Source organism: Mercurialis annua, linkage group LG1-X (genome assembly GCF_937616625.2).
Source record: "Mercurialis annua linkage group LG1-X, ddMerAnnu1.2, whole genome shotgun sequence".
NCBI classification, from domain to species: Eukaryota; Viridiplantae; Streptophyta; class Magnoliopsida; order Malpighiales; family Euphorbiaceae; genus Mercurialis; species Mercurialis annua.
Window position 1 is genome coordinate 57,283,655 of NC_065570.1, and position 21,329 is coordinate 57,304,983.

The 21,329-nt window shown below is 32.4% G+C and overlaps 3 protein-coding genes across 3 annotated transcripts; all 3 read left to right on the plus strand.

Annotated features, from left to right (window-relative positions):
* The first annotated feature begins 3,272 nt into the window (after window positions 1-3,272).
* LOC126661583 (DNA-3-methyladenine glycosylase) lies at window positions 3,273-7,034 on the plus strand. Its single transcript, XM_050355440.1, has 2 exons — window positions 3,273-4,654; window positions 6,638-7,034. The coding sequence occupies exons 1-2, from the start codon at window positions 3,492-3,494 to the stop codon at window positions 6,657-6,659; spliced, it is 1,185 nt and encodes a 394-aa protein (XP_050211397.1). The 5' UTR covers window positions 3,273-3,491; the 3' UTR covers window positions 6,660-7,034.
* Window positions 7,035-7,132: 98 nt separating this feature from the next.
* LOC126661577 (uncharacterized) lies at window positions 7,133-9,918 on the plus strand. Its single transcript, XM_050355434.2, has one exon. It carries the CDS (start codon window positions 7,923-7,925, stop codon window positions 9,849-9,851), a length of 1,929 nt encoding a protein of 642 aa, XP_050211391.1. The 5' UTR covers window positions 7,133-7,922; the 3' UTR covers window positions 9,852-9,918.
* A 6,270-nt stretch (window positions 9,919-16,188) lies between these two features.
* Window positions 16,189-17,792, plus strand: LOC126665748 (zinc-finger homeodomain protein 5). The gene has a single exon (XM_050358639.2). It carries the CDS (start codon window positions 16,701-16,703, stop codon window positions 17,574-17,576), a length of 876 nt encoding a protein of 291 aa, XP_050214596.1. The 5' UTR covers window positions 16,189-16,700; the 3' UTR covers window positions 17,577-17,792.
* Window positions 17,793-21,329: the final 3,537 nt, after the last annotated feature.

A 21,329-nucleotide genomic window follows, 5' to 3' on the forward strand; every position in this document is an offset into this window, starting at 1 on the left:
TATTTCATTTTTAATATTTAATTTTCATTATTTTTTTATCGATTTTACTTGATTAACCGACTGATTTGATCAGTTTAAATCTGTATTTTTAATTTTTTAATTACTTTTGTTAAATTATTTGCTAAAATTATTAATTTAGTTGGTTTGTTTAAAAAGATACTATAATTTGATTAAAATCTATATTAGTTTAATTAATTTCATTTTAATTACATCGGCCAGTTCTTAATCAATCGAATGGTTGATCACCCTTAAGTTCTGCCCTTTTTACAAAAATAAATAGAGAAATTTAGGAAAAATACTCCAATTTTTAAAATATTTGTAAAACCTACCTCACTTGCAAAAAGTTAAACAAAATACTCTCGGTTTTTTTAGCTTTATCTTTTTACTCCATAATTTGTTTTAATTATGTTTTTACTTTTCTAATTTAAAACTAATACGCTGTATCTATTTTTCTTTACTCTTTGCTTTCTCTTTCACTATTTGCTTGTTTCTCTGAATTATGCAAATCGTCGGCGGCGGTGGCAGTAGAGCGGGAAGCGGCGGATAAGTAATGATTTGATTAGCTCAGCAGTAGAAGAGAGCTTAGAAGAAGAGTAGAGTAATATGCGATCCTCGACGGCGGCGGCGATCCTCGGCGGCAGATCGGCGGAGGCGGATCCTCGACGGCGGAAGGCGATCTTTAGTGGTGGAGATGTAGTGAAGCCGCAAATTAGGGTAGATGAGAAGAGTCGTTGTTGATGCTCGCTTTAAGACTTTTGTTGTGGCTCTGCCATTGTATCCTCTAATATCTATGTGTTTCATTATTTTGATAGCTAATTCAATTTATTTAGGGTTTTATTATTTCAATTAATTGGTTGGACTTTGATTATTCTTAGTGCAGCTACTGAATGAGTAAAAGGGAAATAATTATGGAGGTAGGTATTAACATTAAAAAATACAAATCATATCTACATAAAAAATGAAGAATTAATTTCTCAACTTGTATCTGATGCCATTTACTATGAAAACAAGTGAATTCTTTTATTTTTTTGGTTATGATAAAATTATGATAATATAATGATAAGATAATGATAAGATTACGATAATATAATGATAAAATTATTGTAAAGTGAGTCAAATAAATTCTCATAATAAAACTTTGGTAATATTATGATAAAATCATATTGTTATCATAACACTGCATGAAAAAAAATTCTACAAAGTAAAAAATTGATTATCATGTTGTTATTATTGTATTATCATCTCGTTATCATAATATAGTCATATGATACCGAGATGATAATGTATTATTGTACTTAAATGATAATATTATGATAACTATATGATAATGAAGGATGATAAGATTATGATAACGTACGTAAAAAAATTATAGAAGAATTTCATGATAATATAATGATAATGCTATGTAGTTTTTGATTATCATGTCGTTATCATAACATTACAGTATGATAACTAGATGATAATGAAGTATGATAATATTATGATAATTGAATGATAACGTACGTGAAAATATAATTACAAAAATATTCATGATACCAGTGATAGCCAGATGATAATTAAATAACAAAGTTATGATAATAGTATGATAATATGATACCCATATGGAAAAACATTATATAAAAATTATGATAACGAGATGATAATGTGAAGAAAATAGTATGATAAGGTTCTTATTGATAATAAAATGATAACATGACATGAAAAACAAATTATAGAAAAATTATGATAACGAGATGATAATATAATCTGCTACATACATAATAATAAGATGTCAATGTAATATGGTACACTGATAATTACATGCTAAGGTGAAGTTGTGATAATTATATGATAATGTGATACTATTCTTTTTTATCTAGTTCATATAATTTTTGAATATGCTATTATATAATAAAATATTTAAATAGTAGTATATATTTTTAAATTAAAAAATATTTGATAATACTAAAATAAATGAAAAAAATGTTTAATTTATTGGTATTGTATGATCTGCACTTTTGTTAATTTAATTAATGATGAAAAAAGAAGAAATAAAAAAAATTAAAGAATAAAAATGGAATAAACAAAAGAAATGAACAAAAGGTTGATAAAAAAACAAAAGAAATGTTACCTGCACAAAAAAAATATGGCATGTGCAATTTATCGGGATTAGAGAAAGAAAGAGAAAAAAAAAAGAGAAAGGAGAGAGATAGAGAGAGGGAAGTAACACATGTTATATTATTAGAGTAAAACCACAAATATTAAAATATTGAGAGTATAATACTAAAAGAGCAAAAATTATGATGTATTTTTGTTAACTTTTTCTTATTGAGGTATAAAATCCTATTATTTTTATATTTTAGGTAAATTCCTAAATCTCTCTAATAAATATTACGTTGATAAAATCAGTAACAAGCCCAACATAGAGAAAACTGCTATATTTTATCAAGAAAACAATAGATCGATCTAAAAATTAACTGGAAAAATTACATTGATAATTTTCATTTGAGATCAACATGGATATCATTGTATTAACTCAGGAACAAAAGTAGTTACAGTGTAAGATACAGGGTGAACTTGTAGATTTGACAAATAAAAAATGGCATATGCTACAATCACAATCGATTTATCGCAAATCTGCCTTACAAACCGTTAAAGAGAGAATTAAATACAACGCTGGAGTTGAATACAAGTTTTCGAAAAAATCAACAACTGGAAACTTGAAATGCCGTAATAAATTGCGGAAACCAACATAAATCTACAACAAAACAAGCTAGAATCAACATAAAAAGTATAAAAAATCAAGAAAACTGCATAAAACAAGATTCATCAAGAATCGGAACAGTTGATCGTCCAGAATGGTAAAATCTTGATCGGATCTGCAGAACACTCAACGAACTCATATAAACCAAATACATATTCCGTAAAAATACTCTGAAACCACACCAAATTTCCACAACAGACTAATTTAATTAAGAAAAATATGAAATGTACACAAAGGCAAAGAGGCGATGATTTCTATCCAAAACCAGAGATCATCACCTCCCATCCACCAAATCCGATCGATTCGATTCGATGATTATAAGTTCATTCCATTATGGACTAGAATAAGCTTCTATACATCCCATTATAAAAAAAATGGGTTTTTTTTTATCTAAATAGATACCATATTTACATATGGATTTTCCCGTGGTTACATTCTTAAAAAAAAGGGAATATGAATATATATATATATATATATATATATATATATATATATATATATATATATATATATATATATATATATGTAATGTAAATTGCAAAGGGCAACCCCAAGAGAAGTAACCTAACTCGTCTGGTTGTCTCTTGAACCAGTTGATCCAAATACTCTAAGTTTGTCTGTCATTAACTCAACGCACACACTCTCCCAATCATGTCCCCGATTCTCTCTTCTTAAACTTCCGCCGGGACCGCCTCCGCGTCGCCGGCTTCACCTCCAGCAACCAACATTAGCTATTGACTGATCGCACATGGGAGAGCAAATTCAAACCCAAGCTCAACCCCAACCCCAGCCCCACTCTCAATCCCAGCCTCAATTACAATCGCAATTCCAGTCCCGACCTGAAGCAGAAATAAAGTCCGAACTCAAATCACAAATCCTTTCAAAATCCACTACTCAGCCGCCGCCGCATGACTCTGGAATTACCACCAGCACTGTCACCGGGCCCGCAAACGTAACCTACGAAGTAATCGTTCTTCCACAGGCGACCTCCACTCCTCCGTCCAAAATCCCACCCTCACGTCCTCGTAAACTCCGTAAACTATCCCCGGTATGCGCTGCTGATTCCGCCCAAGTAACCATTACAGAAACCCCCAAAACCATCGCAAAAACCACCAAAACAAAACCCCCCCAATCGCAGCGATCCCTAGCAGTCCTCCCTCCACGTGTCACCGCAAGATCACTCTCCTGCCATGGCGAAGTAGACAACGCCATCCGCCATCTTCGCGAAGCCGATCCGCTTCTCTCATCTTTAATTGACATACATCCGCCACCAACTTTTGACACATTTCACACTCCTTTTCTGGCATTGACTCGTAGCATCCTATACCAGCAGCTAGCATTCAAAGCCGGGACCTCAATATATACTCGTTTTATTTCTCTATGTGGCGGAGAGGGCGGCGTGGTTCCTGACACTGTTATTGCTCTGACTCCCCAACAGCTTAGACAAATTGGGGTTTCAGGGCGGAAAGCGAGTTATTTACATGATCTTGCTAGAAAGTATCATAATGGGATATTATCAGATTCATCAATTGTAAATATGGATGATAAGTCTCTCTTCACTATGCTTACTATGGTTAATGGAATTGGTTCTTGGTCTGTGCATATGTTTATGATTTTCTCTTTGCACAGACCTGATGTTTTGCCTATTAATGATCTTGGTATAAGGAAAGGAGTCCAGCTGCTGTATAATTTGGACGATTTGCCTCGCCCATCCCACATGGATCAGCTATGTGAAAAATGGAGACCATATAGGTCAGTTGCTTCTTGGTATCTTTGGAGATTTATTGAGGCAAAAGGCTCGCCTTCAAGTGCTGTGGCAGTCGCAACTAGTGCTGCTTTGACTCAACAGCAGCGGGAGGATCAGCAGCAACCACAGCTTCTTGACCCAATTAATAGCATTCTCAACCTTGGGTATGTATAATTTTCTCTTCGTTATGGTTATCTACCTTTCTTCTGCATTACATTTTAACTAAAGCTTTATGCTTTAGAGAATGTCCATTTTATTTGCAACTTAGAGTTCCTTGTTGTCAGTATATATTAAAACAGTCTGGTTAAACCCTGGTGGGGAGTTTGTGATTGTCATTTTTGTAGTATAATTTTGTCTATGCTAGGAAAAACTGTAAGAAGACTTTTCAGTAGTGATTAGCTGTAATATAAGTTCTTAGCAAACTCAAAAATATTTGTTTCCCAACCTGAATTCCTTGCATCTTGTTTTAACATGTAGCTTTCTGATTGTTATGTATTTGCGACCTCTTGTTTCCAGATGGTGTAGCCTTATTTACGTTTGAAAAATAATAGCTGCAATCTTGCAACATTGAAAAAATATCTGGATTTTAATATTTCTAAAGGAAAGGAGCCAACCTGTATTCCTATGAAGAATAGTGGGAAAGGTTATAGCTGTCTTTCCAATTGAAACAAGAATATATGGACAAGTAGATTGGCATATACTAACTAATTCTTGTTTCTGTGTCTGTGTCATTACTCTTGATACGAAGAAAACCATAGATCTCCACTTTTTCGAGATCCATATCTCATTTAGAAGAGGAGGAACCCAAATGTAGTAATCTTAGACGTGTGTTGATATTTTATATGGTATAAGGTGCACTATTACTTTTTTCTTAATTCTATTTTTTAGGGAGAGAGAAAATACAAAAAGAAAACATTGTTGTTCTTCTAAATTCCATGGACAAATGCGGTGAAACCATGTATCTTCATGTATATTGCGTGAAAAAGAAAGGACTGTGTTTCAGAGTATGTTGCCTGCTTTTTGTGCATCTGGAATGAACTCAATGAATTAGGATTCATAACTCAAATTCAAAGATACCTGGCAAATCACATGTACTTTAGAATAGAGTTCCCCTAGTTGATGGATGGCTACAACTAACCTTTGGCTTATCAGGACTGCTACTGTGTCTTATCCTTATGAGTTCCATAGACGTTGATATATCTGTATTTCACAATTTGATCACAAGTTGTTGGATATTGTGGACAATCATGAATAAGCCGCTTTTTTGAGATTTTTCTTTCTAGGCATTGAAAATAATTGCGTAGATAGTTTGTAATTGCTGAATAATGAACACAATGAGCATTGGTTCTGTATTTACTCGTAGAGCATCGTTGAATTCGCTTACGACTGACATTTCCTAATGTTGTAAGACAATTCTATCCAAGTATCCAACTCTGGCAGACACCGGAGTAACTTTGTATAAAAATAAAACGAGCTGGTAACAGATTGGTGGAGTCTGAGAGACAGCATTACATGTCTACCCCCAGTACAATCTTTAGCCAGAATGATAGAGGAACTACCTTAAACAATGTGACATGTCTAATTTGGAATCAAAATTCATGGTTAAGAGTTAGCTTGTACCACTATCATGTTGCTTCTGCCTTCTTTTGTTTTGTACTATTCATCTTGTAAGAACTTTTCAAGTATGATGCTTTTGTTTCTTTGTTATTGTCTCTATTAGGATTAAACTAGTTATGTCCTTGTTCTCAGTATTTTTTTCCCTTCTGAATTACAAAATCATATTAAGAATCTCCCTAGTTGTCATATATGGTACCTTTTACTGTTGTATGCCAAACGCCATATCTTGAGTTACTTGGGAGGCTAATCTTTATCTCTGCTCTTTCTCGCTCTTCTCCTTGTGAATGTAGCGTCCATTGGAAAATTAGGGCCCTAGCCAATGTTATGGCCTATAGATATCCAATCTAATTTATAGTTTCCAATGAAGAAATTTCTGATTCAGTTTAAACATATAAAACACTGATTGTCACATGGAAAATTAATTTTATGAATTGCACTTCTTTGGAGCAGTTATGCACGTATCACGACGCATTTTTAATATCTTTTTTTTTTCTTCATTTTCTTATCCTATGATGATTCATGTTATTTAGGGCCTGTGCATGGGGACAATGATCGGTTGTCGGTATGAGGAATTTGTTAACAACTTTTATCCAGCAATCAGTTCGACAAGAGCTTAGAGAGCAAGAAAAGGTACTGATAAGTGATGGAAGGGAATGGACATCCAAGTACTTTAGAGAGAATATAGTTGTCTAGTGAACTTGGTCTTACGTTTTAGCAAAGCTCCCTCTGCTGAAATTCTATTGTCTTTGTTTAAGAGACCGGATTTTATTATCGATACTCTCTTACTAGACAATATAGAGTCAAAAGAGCTACATTCTTTTTGTCTTAGTTGTGGTTTGGCTGTGTATTCTATATTTTCCATTAGAGCGCAATGCTACTGACTATTAATGGATTATCTCAAAAATTTTAACTGCATTTTGGCTACCATATCAATTATTCAATCCAACAATGATTTTATTATTGTCACTAACACCCACAGCACAAAAGCAATGATTTTGGTTCTTTTTATCACCTAGCCACAAAAACCTCCTATTGCCCCGTTCCATCGTTTTGGTCTTCTGGGATTAGTCTTCTCCTCAGGCCGAAGAGAGACTGAGGCCAGCGAATTTAACCATTATTTATGAGCAGTTTTAAGGGGAGTGGTTTCAAAAAAAAAAAAGGGGAGTGGATACGTGACATGATCTCAGGTCCGCTAATTCATCTACTTCTGAAAAAACTTTTGAGTCTACAACTTTGATTTAGAGTGATAAGTAACGGATTATTTTCCGAAATTTCTAAATGCGTTGGATGTGCTACATTTTCAGTCATGGGGCAGACGGAAATATCCTGCCCCCATCTTGCCTTCTCTAATTGCACTTTTGACATTGTGTTTTTTTCTTCTTCTGCTAATTATCTCTAATAATTAGTATTTCTGTTTAACTTGTTTTTTGTAATTGTTTAATTAAATTTAGCAAATTATTTGATGAGTTCTTAACTAGGAAGCAAACAAAATATGGGACGGCTACAGATATGCAGTGATTAGTCACTCAATAATCATACAAAGATTATAAGACAAAGGATATGAAAACATCAGTAATTGGACATGCTTCACTCTTTTTAAAACTTTTAACAGTGAATGTCCTTAGGATATTCTTGGCCAACATTGTTTTTTTGCTACAGAAAAACTGGAATATCTGTTTATTCTAGCATTTTTCTTCTTGGTTTCTCCAATTATTTTAAGTTATCATTTTATTAAATTTTCATATTCGCTTGCTATAAATTAATTGTCCCAAGCTTATTAGTTCCTCAGCCAAAAAGATACCAACTTTCTTATTTATGGACTACGAGAATTATGACCCTTCTTTTCCTGACCAGCCAGTGGCAGACCTCTATATCCCAGTTTGGGCTAGCCTGCCTGCTTTTGGTTCCAAGCCAGCCTTCATTTGGGTTGAAGATGGCTCGCCTAGTGCCCGTTCAGTTCTTACATATTCTCAGCTAAATGAGTCAGTTGAGTCAATTTCTTCTCATCTACTTGTACCACTTGTTAGAAGTGATACTGTTGTCATTTTATGCCCTCCTGGTCTTCAACTTATCGAACTCATCTTCGGCTGTCAAAGAGCTGGCCTTTCGTGCATACCAATTTGTCCACCTAACCCTTCTTTTAATGACCAAAGCTATCACCACTTCGTACGAGTTCTCTCCCAGACGAAACCGAAAGCTGCAATAGCTACTTGTGATTACATCGCGAGTGTTCAAAGATACACTTTCTCAGTATCTTCAACCTCCACTGATGATAATAAGCTCGTTAAGTTGCTGCAACAGCTCAGATGGATTTCTACTAGCGATCTCAAAGAAAAGAATAAGTCCAGTTCTTCTTCGTATAATGGTTGCAGCACAAATGAAGTCTACCTGATTCAGTACACTTCAGGTGCTACTGGAATTCCGAAACCTGTAATTGTGACCGCTGGATCAGCTGTGCATAACGTAAGAGTCGCGAGAAAAGCTTATGATCTCCATCCAAATAGTGTTATAGTCTCTTGGTTGCCTCAGTACCACGATTGCGGCCTTCAGTTTTTGTTGCTTACTATTATCTCTGGAGCAACATGTATACTAACTTCACCTGCAGCATTTTTATCGCGGCCTAGGCTATGGCTTGAGCTGATTACAGAATTCAAAGGTACCTGCACTCCTGTTCCTTCTTTCACATTGCCGCTTGTTGTTAAGCGCGGTGGAGTAGGAAACGCTTTAACCCGTTTTTTAAATCTGTGGAGTTTACGAAACTTAATACTCATTAACGAGCCAATTTACAAGTCATCAGTTGAAGAATTCGTCAATATGTTCAAGCCTTTTGGATTAAACCCTAGTTGCATTTCTCCATCTTATGGGTTAGCAGAAAATTGCACCTTTGTTTCAACAGCTTGGAGTAAAAACAAAAACAACAATTTTGCTTATTTTCCATCCTATAACAAGCTTTTACCTATTGCAAAACTCAATTCACAAAACGATCATCAAGATGATGAAGAAGAAGAGGACATGGAGATTCTAGTAGTAAATGAAGACTCACACGAACCAGTTTCTGACGGAACAGAAGGTGAGATTTGGGTTTCATCTCCGAGCAATTGTTCTGGTTATCTCGGCCACCCGTCATTAACCCGCGAAATATTCCAAGCAAGACTCAACAACAGCGTCCGCCGGTGCTTTGTCCGAACCGGTGATCGAGGAATCATTAAAGGAGAAGAACGATATCTGTATGTAACCGGACGATGTTCAGATGTTATCAAACTCAAAAATGGCGAAGAAATACATCCTCATTACATAGAAACTGCAGCTTATAAAAGCTGTCCTAAGTTTCTTCGCGGAGGCTGTCTGGCTGCTTTGGAGATTTCGAATACAATAACTATTGTTGCAGAGATGCAAAGAAGTGAAAAAGATTCCGAAGCTTTGAAGAAAATATGTGAAAGAATCAAGAAAGGTGTTATGGAAGAAGAGAGGGTGGAAGTAGGGTTAGTTGTGCTTGTGAAGAGTGGTGATCTTCCGAAAACAACTTCGGGCAAGATTCAAAGATGGGCGGCTAAAAATAAGCTTATTGGTGCGAAAATGAGTGTAGTTATGGAGGCAGTGTTTAATAATAATACCGGTGATAATGTGAGGTTGTCGCCGTTTGCCGGAGAAAATAAGATTAAAGAGAAAGAAGGTAGAAGAATAATAGGATTTGGTTCACTTTCCGATACTGTAACTCGTCCATCTCTGCATTCTCATTTGTGAGAGCAACTTTGTCTTCCTTGATAACTACTTTTGTATTATCTAATACTATCCTTTGTATGATTTGCCATACTAAGAGCATAAAATTAAATCTTATTATGACTTCAATACTACTTAATCTTTTAATTATAGGACCAATTTAGAGAAATGCCGAAGACATAATTAAAGCAAGCCATGTAAGAATTAGTCACCTCAAATGTTATAATAAAATTAGAGATTTAAAAATTTATATTGACAAATGGAAACATTTAAATTCTTGTGAGCGCTCGGGTTAGACATGCACTTCAAATTTTGACGTAAGACTATATTATTAATTATATGAATTAGCGCAAAGGTTATGAAATCGTCATTCGATGAAACCAAAACGTCTCTATTTTCGGATTATAATTAAATTCTATCATAAATTATTTGTAATATTTCGTAATTTATGTATAAACTTTTAAATTTTACTATTTATTTAATATATTCTTATTAAATAATCATATTTAATCATACAATTAAGGATGAGCGAAAAATGACCAAATCATTAATTTCAATTAGACAAATTAAAATTTATTTTGAATAAAGGGTTAACACCGCCCTCAAACTCGTGTCTTGGAATCAAATAAGTTCATTTAATTTTTTTGGGTTAAGTAGACCCAAAATTTATGCTTTCAAAGTCAAATAAGTCACTTGAGTCAATTAGTGTCAAATAAGTCCACATTTGAGGTGCACATTTTTGGGTAAATTGACCTAAATTAAGAAGGTTTTGGGTCTAATTGACGCAAAAAGTTAAAATAGACTTATTTGACCTCGAAAATATAAGTTTTGAGTTTAATCGATCCAAAAAGTTAAAATGGACTTATTTATTTCGAAAAAACAGTTTGAGAGCCGCGTTGACCCTTTGTTCAATTTATTTTGGTTTGGCTAAAATGATTAAAAGAGACTAATTTGGACGTGAATAACAAAAGCGTTGTTTAATTAGAGTAGCTGTCAAAAATACTCAGTTTTTAAAAGTATTTACGAAAAGTATTCTGGATTTGAAAATTTATTTCTCTATCTGAAAATTTATAAAACCTACTCAATTTTTTTAAGGCTTAAATGCACAAAAAATCACCAACTTTCGCGTATTTTTGGTATTTAACACGAACTTTTAATTTTGGCGTAAAAATACATGAACTATCAAAATTTTGCATATAAGACCAAGTTTGCATTTTTTTCAAAAAGCGATGTCGTTTTAAGGCAAAAACGGTGCCGTTTTAGGGGAGAAACGGTGTCGTTTTATGCCCAAAATGATGTTCGTGTTATTATTGCAAAAATCAGATAGTTCGTGTATTTTTATGCCAAAATTTAAAGTTTATGTTAAATACCAAAAACACGCTAAAGTTGGTGATTTTTTATGCATTTAAGCCTTTTTTTAAAAATTGTTTTAGAAATGGTTTCGAAATGTGTTTTTAGAAATTGTTTGAAACCATTTGTATAAGAAGCATTTTTTATAAATAGTTGCAAATTGTGTTTTTAGAAACTGTTTGAAACTGGTAGTAAAAAAGTAAAGATAGAGATGCACTAACATATGACTAAAAACTTGCAGTTTGAAGTTATATTATACTATAAATATATTTTTTATTAGGTATTTTTATAGAAGTCCTTTTTAATTATTTGGATTTTAATCCACTTCATCCAAGTGACTCGGATAGAAGATGTTTCTAGATATTTCTTCATTTGTAAGTTTTTCGGCGAAAACAGGAACCGGCTGTAATTCAACCAATTCGGAAGCGGTTAGTTCTCGATTCCAAACCGATATTGATCTGGTTCTGAATTTGGCCAGCTCAGGGCCAGTTATAGTTCGAGGCCGGGTCGAAACTAGCTAGATGTAGGAGAAGATAACAAAAATATTCAAAAAATGGAAGAAAATAACAAAAATGCTAAGTTTGTTGAAATATTACATGAGCACCTCAAAAAGCTGAAACTTTACATTTAATACCTTTCCAATGAGGATGCAACACATGGCACACACAAAACAAGTCAAAAAAGTAAAAAACGCGTCAGAATAGGTCAAAAACGCGTCAGAAACGCGTCTGACATGTGTCTGCCACGCGCATCAGAGCTGTGCACCAATCACGCGTCAGTTTGTCAAAACTATTCAAACATGTATCATTTATGTATCTGTTATGTATCGGATATGTATCAAGGACATATTTGATTATTATTTTTTCATTTTTCTTTAACAAAAATAAATAAATAAATAAATAAATATATTATTAATATGTATTATTTATGTGTCTCGAAGGTGTATGTATAATATATCTTAAATTAAAAGATATATGTATCACATATTTTAATTAAAATTCACGCATTAAATAATATCAATAGCCTCTTATAATAATCTATCAATTTTAATATAAAAATTACAATGTACAAATTATACATCAAACGTGTATCTATAATGTATCATAACTTAACATTTATGTTATAACAAAATTACAGTTTAAAAAAAATTTAGTCTGCAATGTATCATAAGAGAGAATGCTTTACTCATGGTCTCATTTTCTAACACTCTCTCGAGCATAATAATTAAATTGACTTGTGATCAAAGATGAACTAGCGTTAACATATAATTATCACTTGTATGGGCTACTCCACTAGTTTAAAAATCGATTGATGTATCTACGATGTATCAAAGATGCATCGGTAATGTATTATTGATGTATTTATGATGTATCAATAATGTATCTATAATGTAACGGTGGTACATCTATGACGTATCAGGTGATGTATCTATAATGTATCATTGATGTATCCAATATGTATAGTATTTTTATTTGAATTGTATATTTAACGCATTGAATATATAATTTACGGGTAGTTGAAATGTATCTATAACATATATTAAAATAAAAATATGCCACATGCTCTGTAATTTGTACAAAATATTTATCAATGATACGTATTAAGGATATATTTATCATGTTTTAATTGTATATGAAAGATGTATCTAACAAATACATCTAAAATGTATCTGATATGTATAAGCTGTTTTTGATATGTATTGATGATGTATCAGAGATGTATCGGAGATGTATGGATATTCATAAGAAATGTATCGAAAATGTATTTTGAAGGCATTGAGGTACCATCATTGACGAAGTGACGCATATACTATTAAGGATATTATTAATGTATTTATGATGTATCAGTAATGTATCTTTATAATTTATAAATTTAATTTTTTTTTATTACTTTATAAAAATTTAGGGATCTTTTTTCCCTTTTTTCCCCTTCTTCTTCTTTTTTTTTTCCTTTCCCTCCGCCATGGATTCTATGCCGCCGGTGCTGTTCTCAGTCTGAGAACAAACCTGTTCTCAGACGAGAACAGATCCGTTCTCGTCTGAGAACAAGTGAGAACGGGATTCTCACCTGTTCTCAGACGAGAACGGCCTGTTCTCGTCTGAGAACAGGTCGTTCTCGTCTGAGAACAGATCGTTCTCGTCTGAGAACAATTTTTCTCAGATGAGAACACGTCGTTCTCGTCTAAGAACGATTTCTCAGACGAGAACGACCGTTCTCAGACTGAGAACGGTCGTTCTTGTCTGAAAATGACTTTCCGGGCAGCGGCGGTAAGGGATTCCGGGCGGCAGCGGCGGGCGGCAGCAAGTGATGAATAATTGGGCATCCAAAAAGCAAGTGATTTTTTTTCCAATTATGTGCCACATGTAAGGCTGAGATCATTTATGTATTGAATGTAATAATTCCCCGTTATCAGCTCAAACAAGTAAAGAAAAAATTAGCACATGTGTAAGATTTGGGAAGGCTTAGCATTTTTGTAGTAAAGGCCCTTGTTTAGCCCATTCCTGTAATTTTCTCTAGATGTAGTACAGCTACTGGGCCAAAAGAAAGAAAGCCCATCATCCTCAACCCTTTTCATATTTCTAACACAAAAACAATTGGCTTATCATTTTGAAAATACGTTTGCTTTTTCTTTGAATTTCGTTCATAATAATTTGCAAACTTTTTTCAACTGTGGAGTTGCAGAATTATCATTAGATTATACACGGAAAATGGTAAGAGAACAGGAAAAGGAAGGTGACGACAAAACATAAAAGAATGAAAAACAGAAGCAGAGAGTGGTGCAGCAGGCAGAGTTGTGATTGTATCGTTTATGGAATTCTATTGGTGCAATGAAGAAATAATGAAAAAGATGAACAGTTGATATATACTGCAACGGAGAAAATGGCAAAGCCATAACAGGAACGAAGGCATCGATTGCATCGCAGAAAAGTAAAGACATGTTTGGGAAGAAGCGTGGTTTTGCAGAATTTACAGACTCATATCATATCCCCACATTATTAACCCGCTCTTCTCTCAATCACCTTCACTACATGACAACCTTTCTTTCCCTGTGGACCAACCCCACTTGCATTTCCACACTTTTTACTTTTACTCTTCAATTTCACTATTTACTGCTTTACATATTCATAACTCATAACTATACATTACTTTAGGGTTATAAACGGTGTATTATTGATACTAACATGAATCTCAGAAAAAAAAAAATTAATTTGGATTATTACCTCGTGAATCTAAATAAGTATTATTGTTTTATTTCATAGATTTCGAAAAATATTATTTTCCTAATATTTTATTTTTCATTAATCATAATTATTTTTCCATTTCATTAACTAATTAACTCCTCTTTATAAGGGGTTTCAATTATATAAAATATTTAGAATTAAAGAGAAAAACATAAGATAATTATATAATCTTAAAAAATTTCATAAAATATTATTATTCAAACAATATATCAATGACGTCTAAACTTTTATGAATATGTTATTTGAATATCAATATTTTATTTTAAGAAATGAATCTTATTAAAAGTATTTACAATTGTTTCGCTCACTAACTTAATAAAAAAAGGTAAAGTAAACTTTAAATATATTTAACTATATGTTATTAAAAATACTTGTTTGATCTATATTTGATCTTATTTAATGATTAAATTATCAAAGTACTTATTTGCTATTTTTAAAAGTTAAATACTAATAAAAATGAAATAAATTTATACATTAAAATAATAAATTTGTAAATGCTAAGATATTATTAATATAATTTTTTATATTATATTATAACTTTCTTTGGTCCATAATATTGTCTATTTTTATTTTTTTTTCAAATATTTGCTTATTTTTAGCAAATTAAATTTTTTATATTGTTTTTATTTAAAATTATTATTGTTTTAGAGAAGTGAAATAGTCATAGTATTTACTAAAAATATAATAAAAAATAAAAATAATTTTAAAATTTTAAAACATTAATTATATTTTAAAATGATATAACATTAAAAAATAAATAATTATATTAAGACAAAAAAAGTACAAACTAAATTTTTTTAATACGGGCGAATGCAATTAATAAGGCCATGTTTGGTTCATGAAATAGGTGCGGAATGGAATAGCTATTCCGTATAGAATGACAATTCTTTGCTTTGATTTATAGAATTGGTATTCCAAAGAATTGCTATCCATGATTTTGTGGAATAAACATTCCTCTTAAAAAGGCAGAAGGTACAAAAAAACCCTCGACTTTTTCTCAAAAGTACAAATCAGCCCTTTTACTTTTTTTGGGCACAATTAAGCCCTCGTGTTTTTAAAATTGAACAATTAAACCCTTGTTGTTTTAAAATCGAATAAATAAACCCTTTTAGTTTACTTTTGGGACACTTGCCCCCTCACATTTTCGGTAAATATTTTAAACATTAAAATTATTTTTGAATTTTTTTCCTATATGATTATGACAGACATGTCAGCCATTAACGAGTGTTTCTAATGATGCTGGATGAAAGGGGTTATTTGTTCTTTTTGAAAACAAAAAGGGCTTAATTATACCTTAAAAAAATAAAAGGGCTGATTTGTATTTTTATGAAAATTACAAGGGTTTTTTTGTACCTTCTGCCTCTTAAAAACTAAAAAATAGTTATTCCATTCTTTATGAAATAACTATTCTATTTCATGAACCAAACATGATCTAATATTAAATGATTGAGGGTAAATAAAAAGAACTGCTGGCTGGATTTGTACAAATTAATGGAATAGAAATGGATTTAAATAAGAAAATTTGAGGTGAGGGTAATGGAAAAGAAGGGTGAAAAGGTAATTATCAGTAGTAGTACATAAATCTGTTTGGTGATTTGGAGGGGTCAAGTGGGTTAAAGATAAGAAATGGAAGGAAGGGCAATAATGAAGGGGTAAAGTGGGTCCCCTTTGTGGCAGGGCGTGGGAGATGGCTGAACATGACGTTGTCGGTTGTTTCTTTCTTCACACCAAAATCAAAACTCAAAAATCAAAAAACATCTTAATCTCATCTGTACCACTACTATTTTTTTTTTAATTTTTTCTCTTTTATAGCTATACATACGCATAAAAATTGAATCTTACAGTATACCTATAATAATATACATACCCTCTGGCTTCATCACAGGCAACCAAGCTGTCTCTTGTTGGATATGTAGTTGGCTTGTTGGAATCACTGAAGCACAGTCCCCTCCTTTAACTCTCCTAACCCAAACCCCATCATCACCCCATTTTTTGCACCAAACCAAACTCAAAGCTGTGCCCATAAACCCTAAATTTTCTTTTTTGTTTCTGTTAATCTTTCTGTCTGCAGCCAGCTTTTCTTTTCTGGTGAGATAATTACGCTCTTTTGCATGATTAAGTTTGGTTAATAGGCATATTTAGTTAGTTTATTATTCTTTGGTAGGTAGAATTTGTAATCACCAACAGGTAGCTTAGCTTAGCTTCAAGATTTGAATGTTTGGTTTAGTTTAAAAAAATAGTAGATCAAGAGAGAAAAATTATTAGAGATTTGAGCTTAAGAATGGAATTAAGAGGTCAAGATACGTCAAGTTACAGTCATCAATCAACAGGTGTAGAAAGAAGAAGAGACGGGAATCATAACGGTAACACTAATACTACTACTATTCTCACTTACACCCAAACCCTAGATCACCATAGACAACCAAGATCTCCCAACTCAGATCGATTTTCAACTATTTCTAAAGGATCCAACTCCAAAATCAGGTACCGGGAGTGTCTCAGAAACCACGCGGCCAGCGTCGGCGGCAATGTTTTCGACGGCTGCGGTGAGTTCATGCCGGGCGGTGAAGAAGGTAGTCTCGAAGCTCTAAAATGCGCAGCTTGTGAATGCCACCGCAACTTCCACCGCAAGCAAGTGGACGGAGAAACTCAGTTTAGTCCCACTTCAAGAAGAGCTAATGCTATGGTTCATAGTCTTCAATTGCCACCGCCATTGCCTTCTCCGACAGTGCTGCATCACCAAAGATATTCCATGGGGTTACACAGTAATACCAGTCCCACAGCGGTTCCAAATCTTGTTCAGCCCATGACGGTGGCTTATGGAGGCGGAGGCACCGAGTCATCAAGTGAAGATCTTAACGGTTTCCAATCTAATGCTGACGGAGTACCGCCTCCACCTCCTTATGTTTTATCAAAGAAAAGGTTCAGGACAAAATTTAGTCAAGATCAGAAGATTAAAATGATGGAGTTTGCAGAGAAAGTTGGGTGGAGGATTAACAAGCAAGATGAAGAAGAAGTAAACAAATTTTGCGCAGAAGTTGGAGTTAGAAGACAAGTTTTCAAAGTGTGGATGCATAATAACAAGACTGTAAGAAGAAATCTGCAGGAGCATGAGCACGAGCACGGGCATGAGCAAGAACCGCAAGAGCCGCTCTAATCAAGAAAATTAAGAACCTTAATCCTTTCTTTAAAGACGACATGATTGGTTCAGGCATGTAGATATATGGTTATTATTAAACTTGTAGGTGATGATGATCATTAGGAAGAGATTTATAAAAGAAGAGATGGAATTAGCAAGGTTCTTGAATGGGAAATCTTCAATCAGACATTTGTAAAATTTGCAGCTATGTTTTAATAATTTTCTTTTCTTGCATTCTTTTTCTTTATTCTCAATAGAATGTTATGAGTTAGCATAATCTTGCATTGTTTGTCTGTATTGAATTAAATTGGCATTATATATGTCACTTTTTTTTGCTTAAGAATTTAATTTCGCAAGTGTTTAGGAAGATTAAGATCATGCTTGATTGTGAACTAGTTCATAGGATATATAGTTATATCTGGCAGTTGAAGTGATTAAGTTTTAGCAATAACATATGCAAAAGAGTTTCAGACTGAATGCTTCATCAGGTATAAGGGTGTGCATGCCCCGCAGAGGTGTAAACAAGCCGAGCTCCGAGTTATCTCAAGCTCGAGTCCAAATGTGTTACACAAGTTCAAACTGGAATTGGAACTTGAATAGCTTTAAATTTTCAAGATCGAGTTCGAATGACATCCAAGATCGAGTAGGCTTAATTTAATAGAAAAATCAAAAAATTATAATTGTAATGTATTAAAAATATTTTATTCTATAGATATGAATTTCGGTCAATTAAAATGATATAGTCCTATATTTAGGGAGGTATAAAAAGATAATATATATATAAAAAAAACTAAATTATTGTTTTATGCATGTAAGAGGCTTGTTTACGCTTGCGAACCTAACGAGTTGCTTTATTTGATACCCAAACTTGACTGAAGATTAAATTTGGATAGTTGAAGTTCAAGCTCGATTTAAGTTTTTGAGTCCATCTCAAATAACTCGTGAATAGCTTAACTCGTTTGCACCTCTAGCATTTGGTTTATTTTGATATTAAAAATGTCAAAATCTATCAATTTTTTAAGATAATAAAAATCAAACCGAATTAAAAGAATAAAAGTCGGGTTGTTTTGTTTTTGGTGTTACCAAAATATAAGAACATATATTTTAAAATTTTAAAAATAAAACTAAAAGTTAAATAAAAAAAGTTAAGAAATTAAATCAAGGTCATTTTATAATATAAGGTACATTTTAACTGTTTGAATAAATATAAAATAAAAGTTTTTTAAAAATGTCTTATATATCGGGTTTTTAGATTTCAAAATAAAAAAATTAAACATAATTTAAATTTTATGACTAGTAATCGAATTTGTTATTTTTAGTTTGGTTCTTTTATTTTTTTCAGTAGTTTTGGTCTAATGAACACCCCTAGATTAAGAGATGTCTTTGAAAGTTGAAAGAAGCATATTCAGATTGTTGCATTCTAGTAACATTATATATACATGACAAAACAGATTAAAAATGTAGCTGAATGCTATATAATGATTAAGATTATTATGGGGATAGTTCAATTCAATATAACTTCTATAGTAACGCCATTTTACAATACATCAATGTGTCGATAAATTTATTTAATTTTTGTTTAAACAATCAATACATATTTAAAATAGGAGTCATATATTGAGATAAATTTTCCAATTTGTACCGATGACTTACTCCAATTAATGCCTAAAATTTGTAGATAAATGTAATTTTTACTAATGATATGTTGATAGTAAATTTCGAAATTTAGTTAAAAGAAAACTTTTGTCCAATTGGTTTTTGGTTTATGATCCAAATAAAAAAAACCTTTATCTGGGCCTGGACTTTGTCTCTTTCTATCCAATCCACAGTTCAAATACGTTCTACACCATGCAGATCCAAAAATCTTTTTCCCATGTGTCTAAATATGAGTTTTTACTTTTTACTGTGTAAATCACTATCACAACTCAAATAGCTGAGCTGATATTTGAATGGACAGTCTAACATGTTATGCTTTTGTTCTTTTCAGTATAATCAAATCAAAACCTTAACCCCATATTATATTCGTCATTCTCTCTAAATCACAATTAATACCAATTTCACAAAGAAAATAAACACAAAACTAAACACGCATCTCAAATTACTGATTCATATAAAAATTAAATTTGTCATATGGGATTTCAATTATAATTTTACTCTAACACAATGTTGAATCAACTTTATAGATAAATAAATACATATTTATTTTATATCATTTAAATATTCAATTAATAGATGAGATTTGAATTTCGTATCATTGTCCATTATAAAGCCGGTAATTCTATGTTAAATAACTATTCAATAACAATTTAACTAGGTGATCAATCTGTTTTATTATAATACTAATTAATTGACACATTCTGCAGCTACTTCTCCACTTAAATAATATTATTTAGTTAGAAAAATTATCAGAAATGGTTTTTGAAATTTTGAATTTTTTTATAAATATAATTGCTTCAAATTTAAGTTAATGATATTGATTCGATTTTCAAATAAATAAATAAATTAAAAAAAGTTGGATAAATCAAACTACATTTTACTTGCAGTACTAGAAAAACAATATTATTCATAACATTAAAAATTTCAGAAATAACCATTACAAACAAGTGAATGAATCACTTAATTTGGACGTTATCCAAACATCTCTGCCCTTCTAAACCCTATAATTAAGCTTTCATACTGTTGCAAATACTCATACGAGAATTATTGTCATCCTCCTGGTCCTGGCACGAAGATCCTTATTTATATAGTACGTAGCTTTATTAATACGTAAATCGCCTTCTGAGCTAATTAATTAACCCATCTTGCTCTTGAGCCACTGACCCCATGTTTGGGCTGTCTCTTTGGTTTCTTTGGCTGCATTTCCTGCAGCACTTTTAACTTTGTTCACTTCAGGTGAATGCATTGCGTTGTTGACTTTGTCTTTAGTTTTTTCAGCAAAGTTTTTGTCATCTGCCATAGCTAAATGAGCCGATAATACCAATGCAAACACCAAAACGAGAGCTGCAATCTTCACCATCTTTGCCATCTTCTTTTCTTTTGCTTCTTAACTGATCAATAGAATTAGTTGCTGACAATAATGCTGAATGAGTAGATGAAATGTGTTTTGATGGTTTTATGTTTCACATCTGCATGGAGAATTTATAGTGTTCTTAGTGAGTTATGCTAGTGGCAGGACATTCACAGTAGTTTTTAACCATTAAAGCCCGATTTATCAGCCCGTCAGTCTCGCACAAAGCTACGCTAGTGGCAGGACATCTACAGTAGTTGCTAACCATTGAAGCCCGATTTATCAGCCCGTTTGTATCGCTCAAATTTGTTATTTTTGGAATATGTAGTTATGCTTTCTTTCCCTTCTTTAGTGGGCTTCAATTTTATTTTATTTTAATCAATTTTTAGGGGATTTAATAGGTCCAGTCCTCAGGAATTTGAGTCTTATTATTTAGGGTTTATGAAGATATCTAATTTTTTTTCTATGAAAGTCTGAAATATTGTTTTTTTTTGGAACAAATACATATAAACCAAAATTTTATAAAAATACTTAAAAATGTGAAACTATTTAAAAAAATATTTAATCATATACCGAATATAGAGTAATCTTAAACCAATTCTAGATCAATCTTAAATCCTAAACCCTACCTCCGATTTCCATGCACCACCACTGATCACCATCAATGTATAACCTTGTAAGTTTTTAGTTCATTCAGCTGTAATTAATAAAAATATATGACAATTAAATATTTAAATAATTAATGGTTACCTATAGTTTGAGAT

Bases quoted from the DNA above. Each gene is read 5' to 3' on its own strand.
- LOC126661583 (XM_050355440.1), top strand. From the start codon at position 3,492: ATGGGAGAGCAAATTCAAACCCAAGCTCAACCCCAACCCCAGCCCCAC. The intron at 4,655-6,637 runs GTATGTATAATT...CATGTTATTTAG, and splicing joins AATAGCATTCTCAACCTTGG to GGCCTGTGCATGGGGACAAT.
- LOC126661577 (XM_050355434.2), top strand. From the start codon at position 7,923: ATGGACTACGAGAATTATGACCCTTCTTTTCCTGACCAGCCAGTGGCA.
- LOC126665748 (XM_050358639.2), top strand. From the start codon at position 16,701: ATGGAATTAAGAGGTCAAGATACGTCAAGTTACAGTCATCAATCAACA.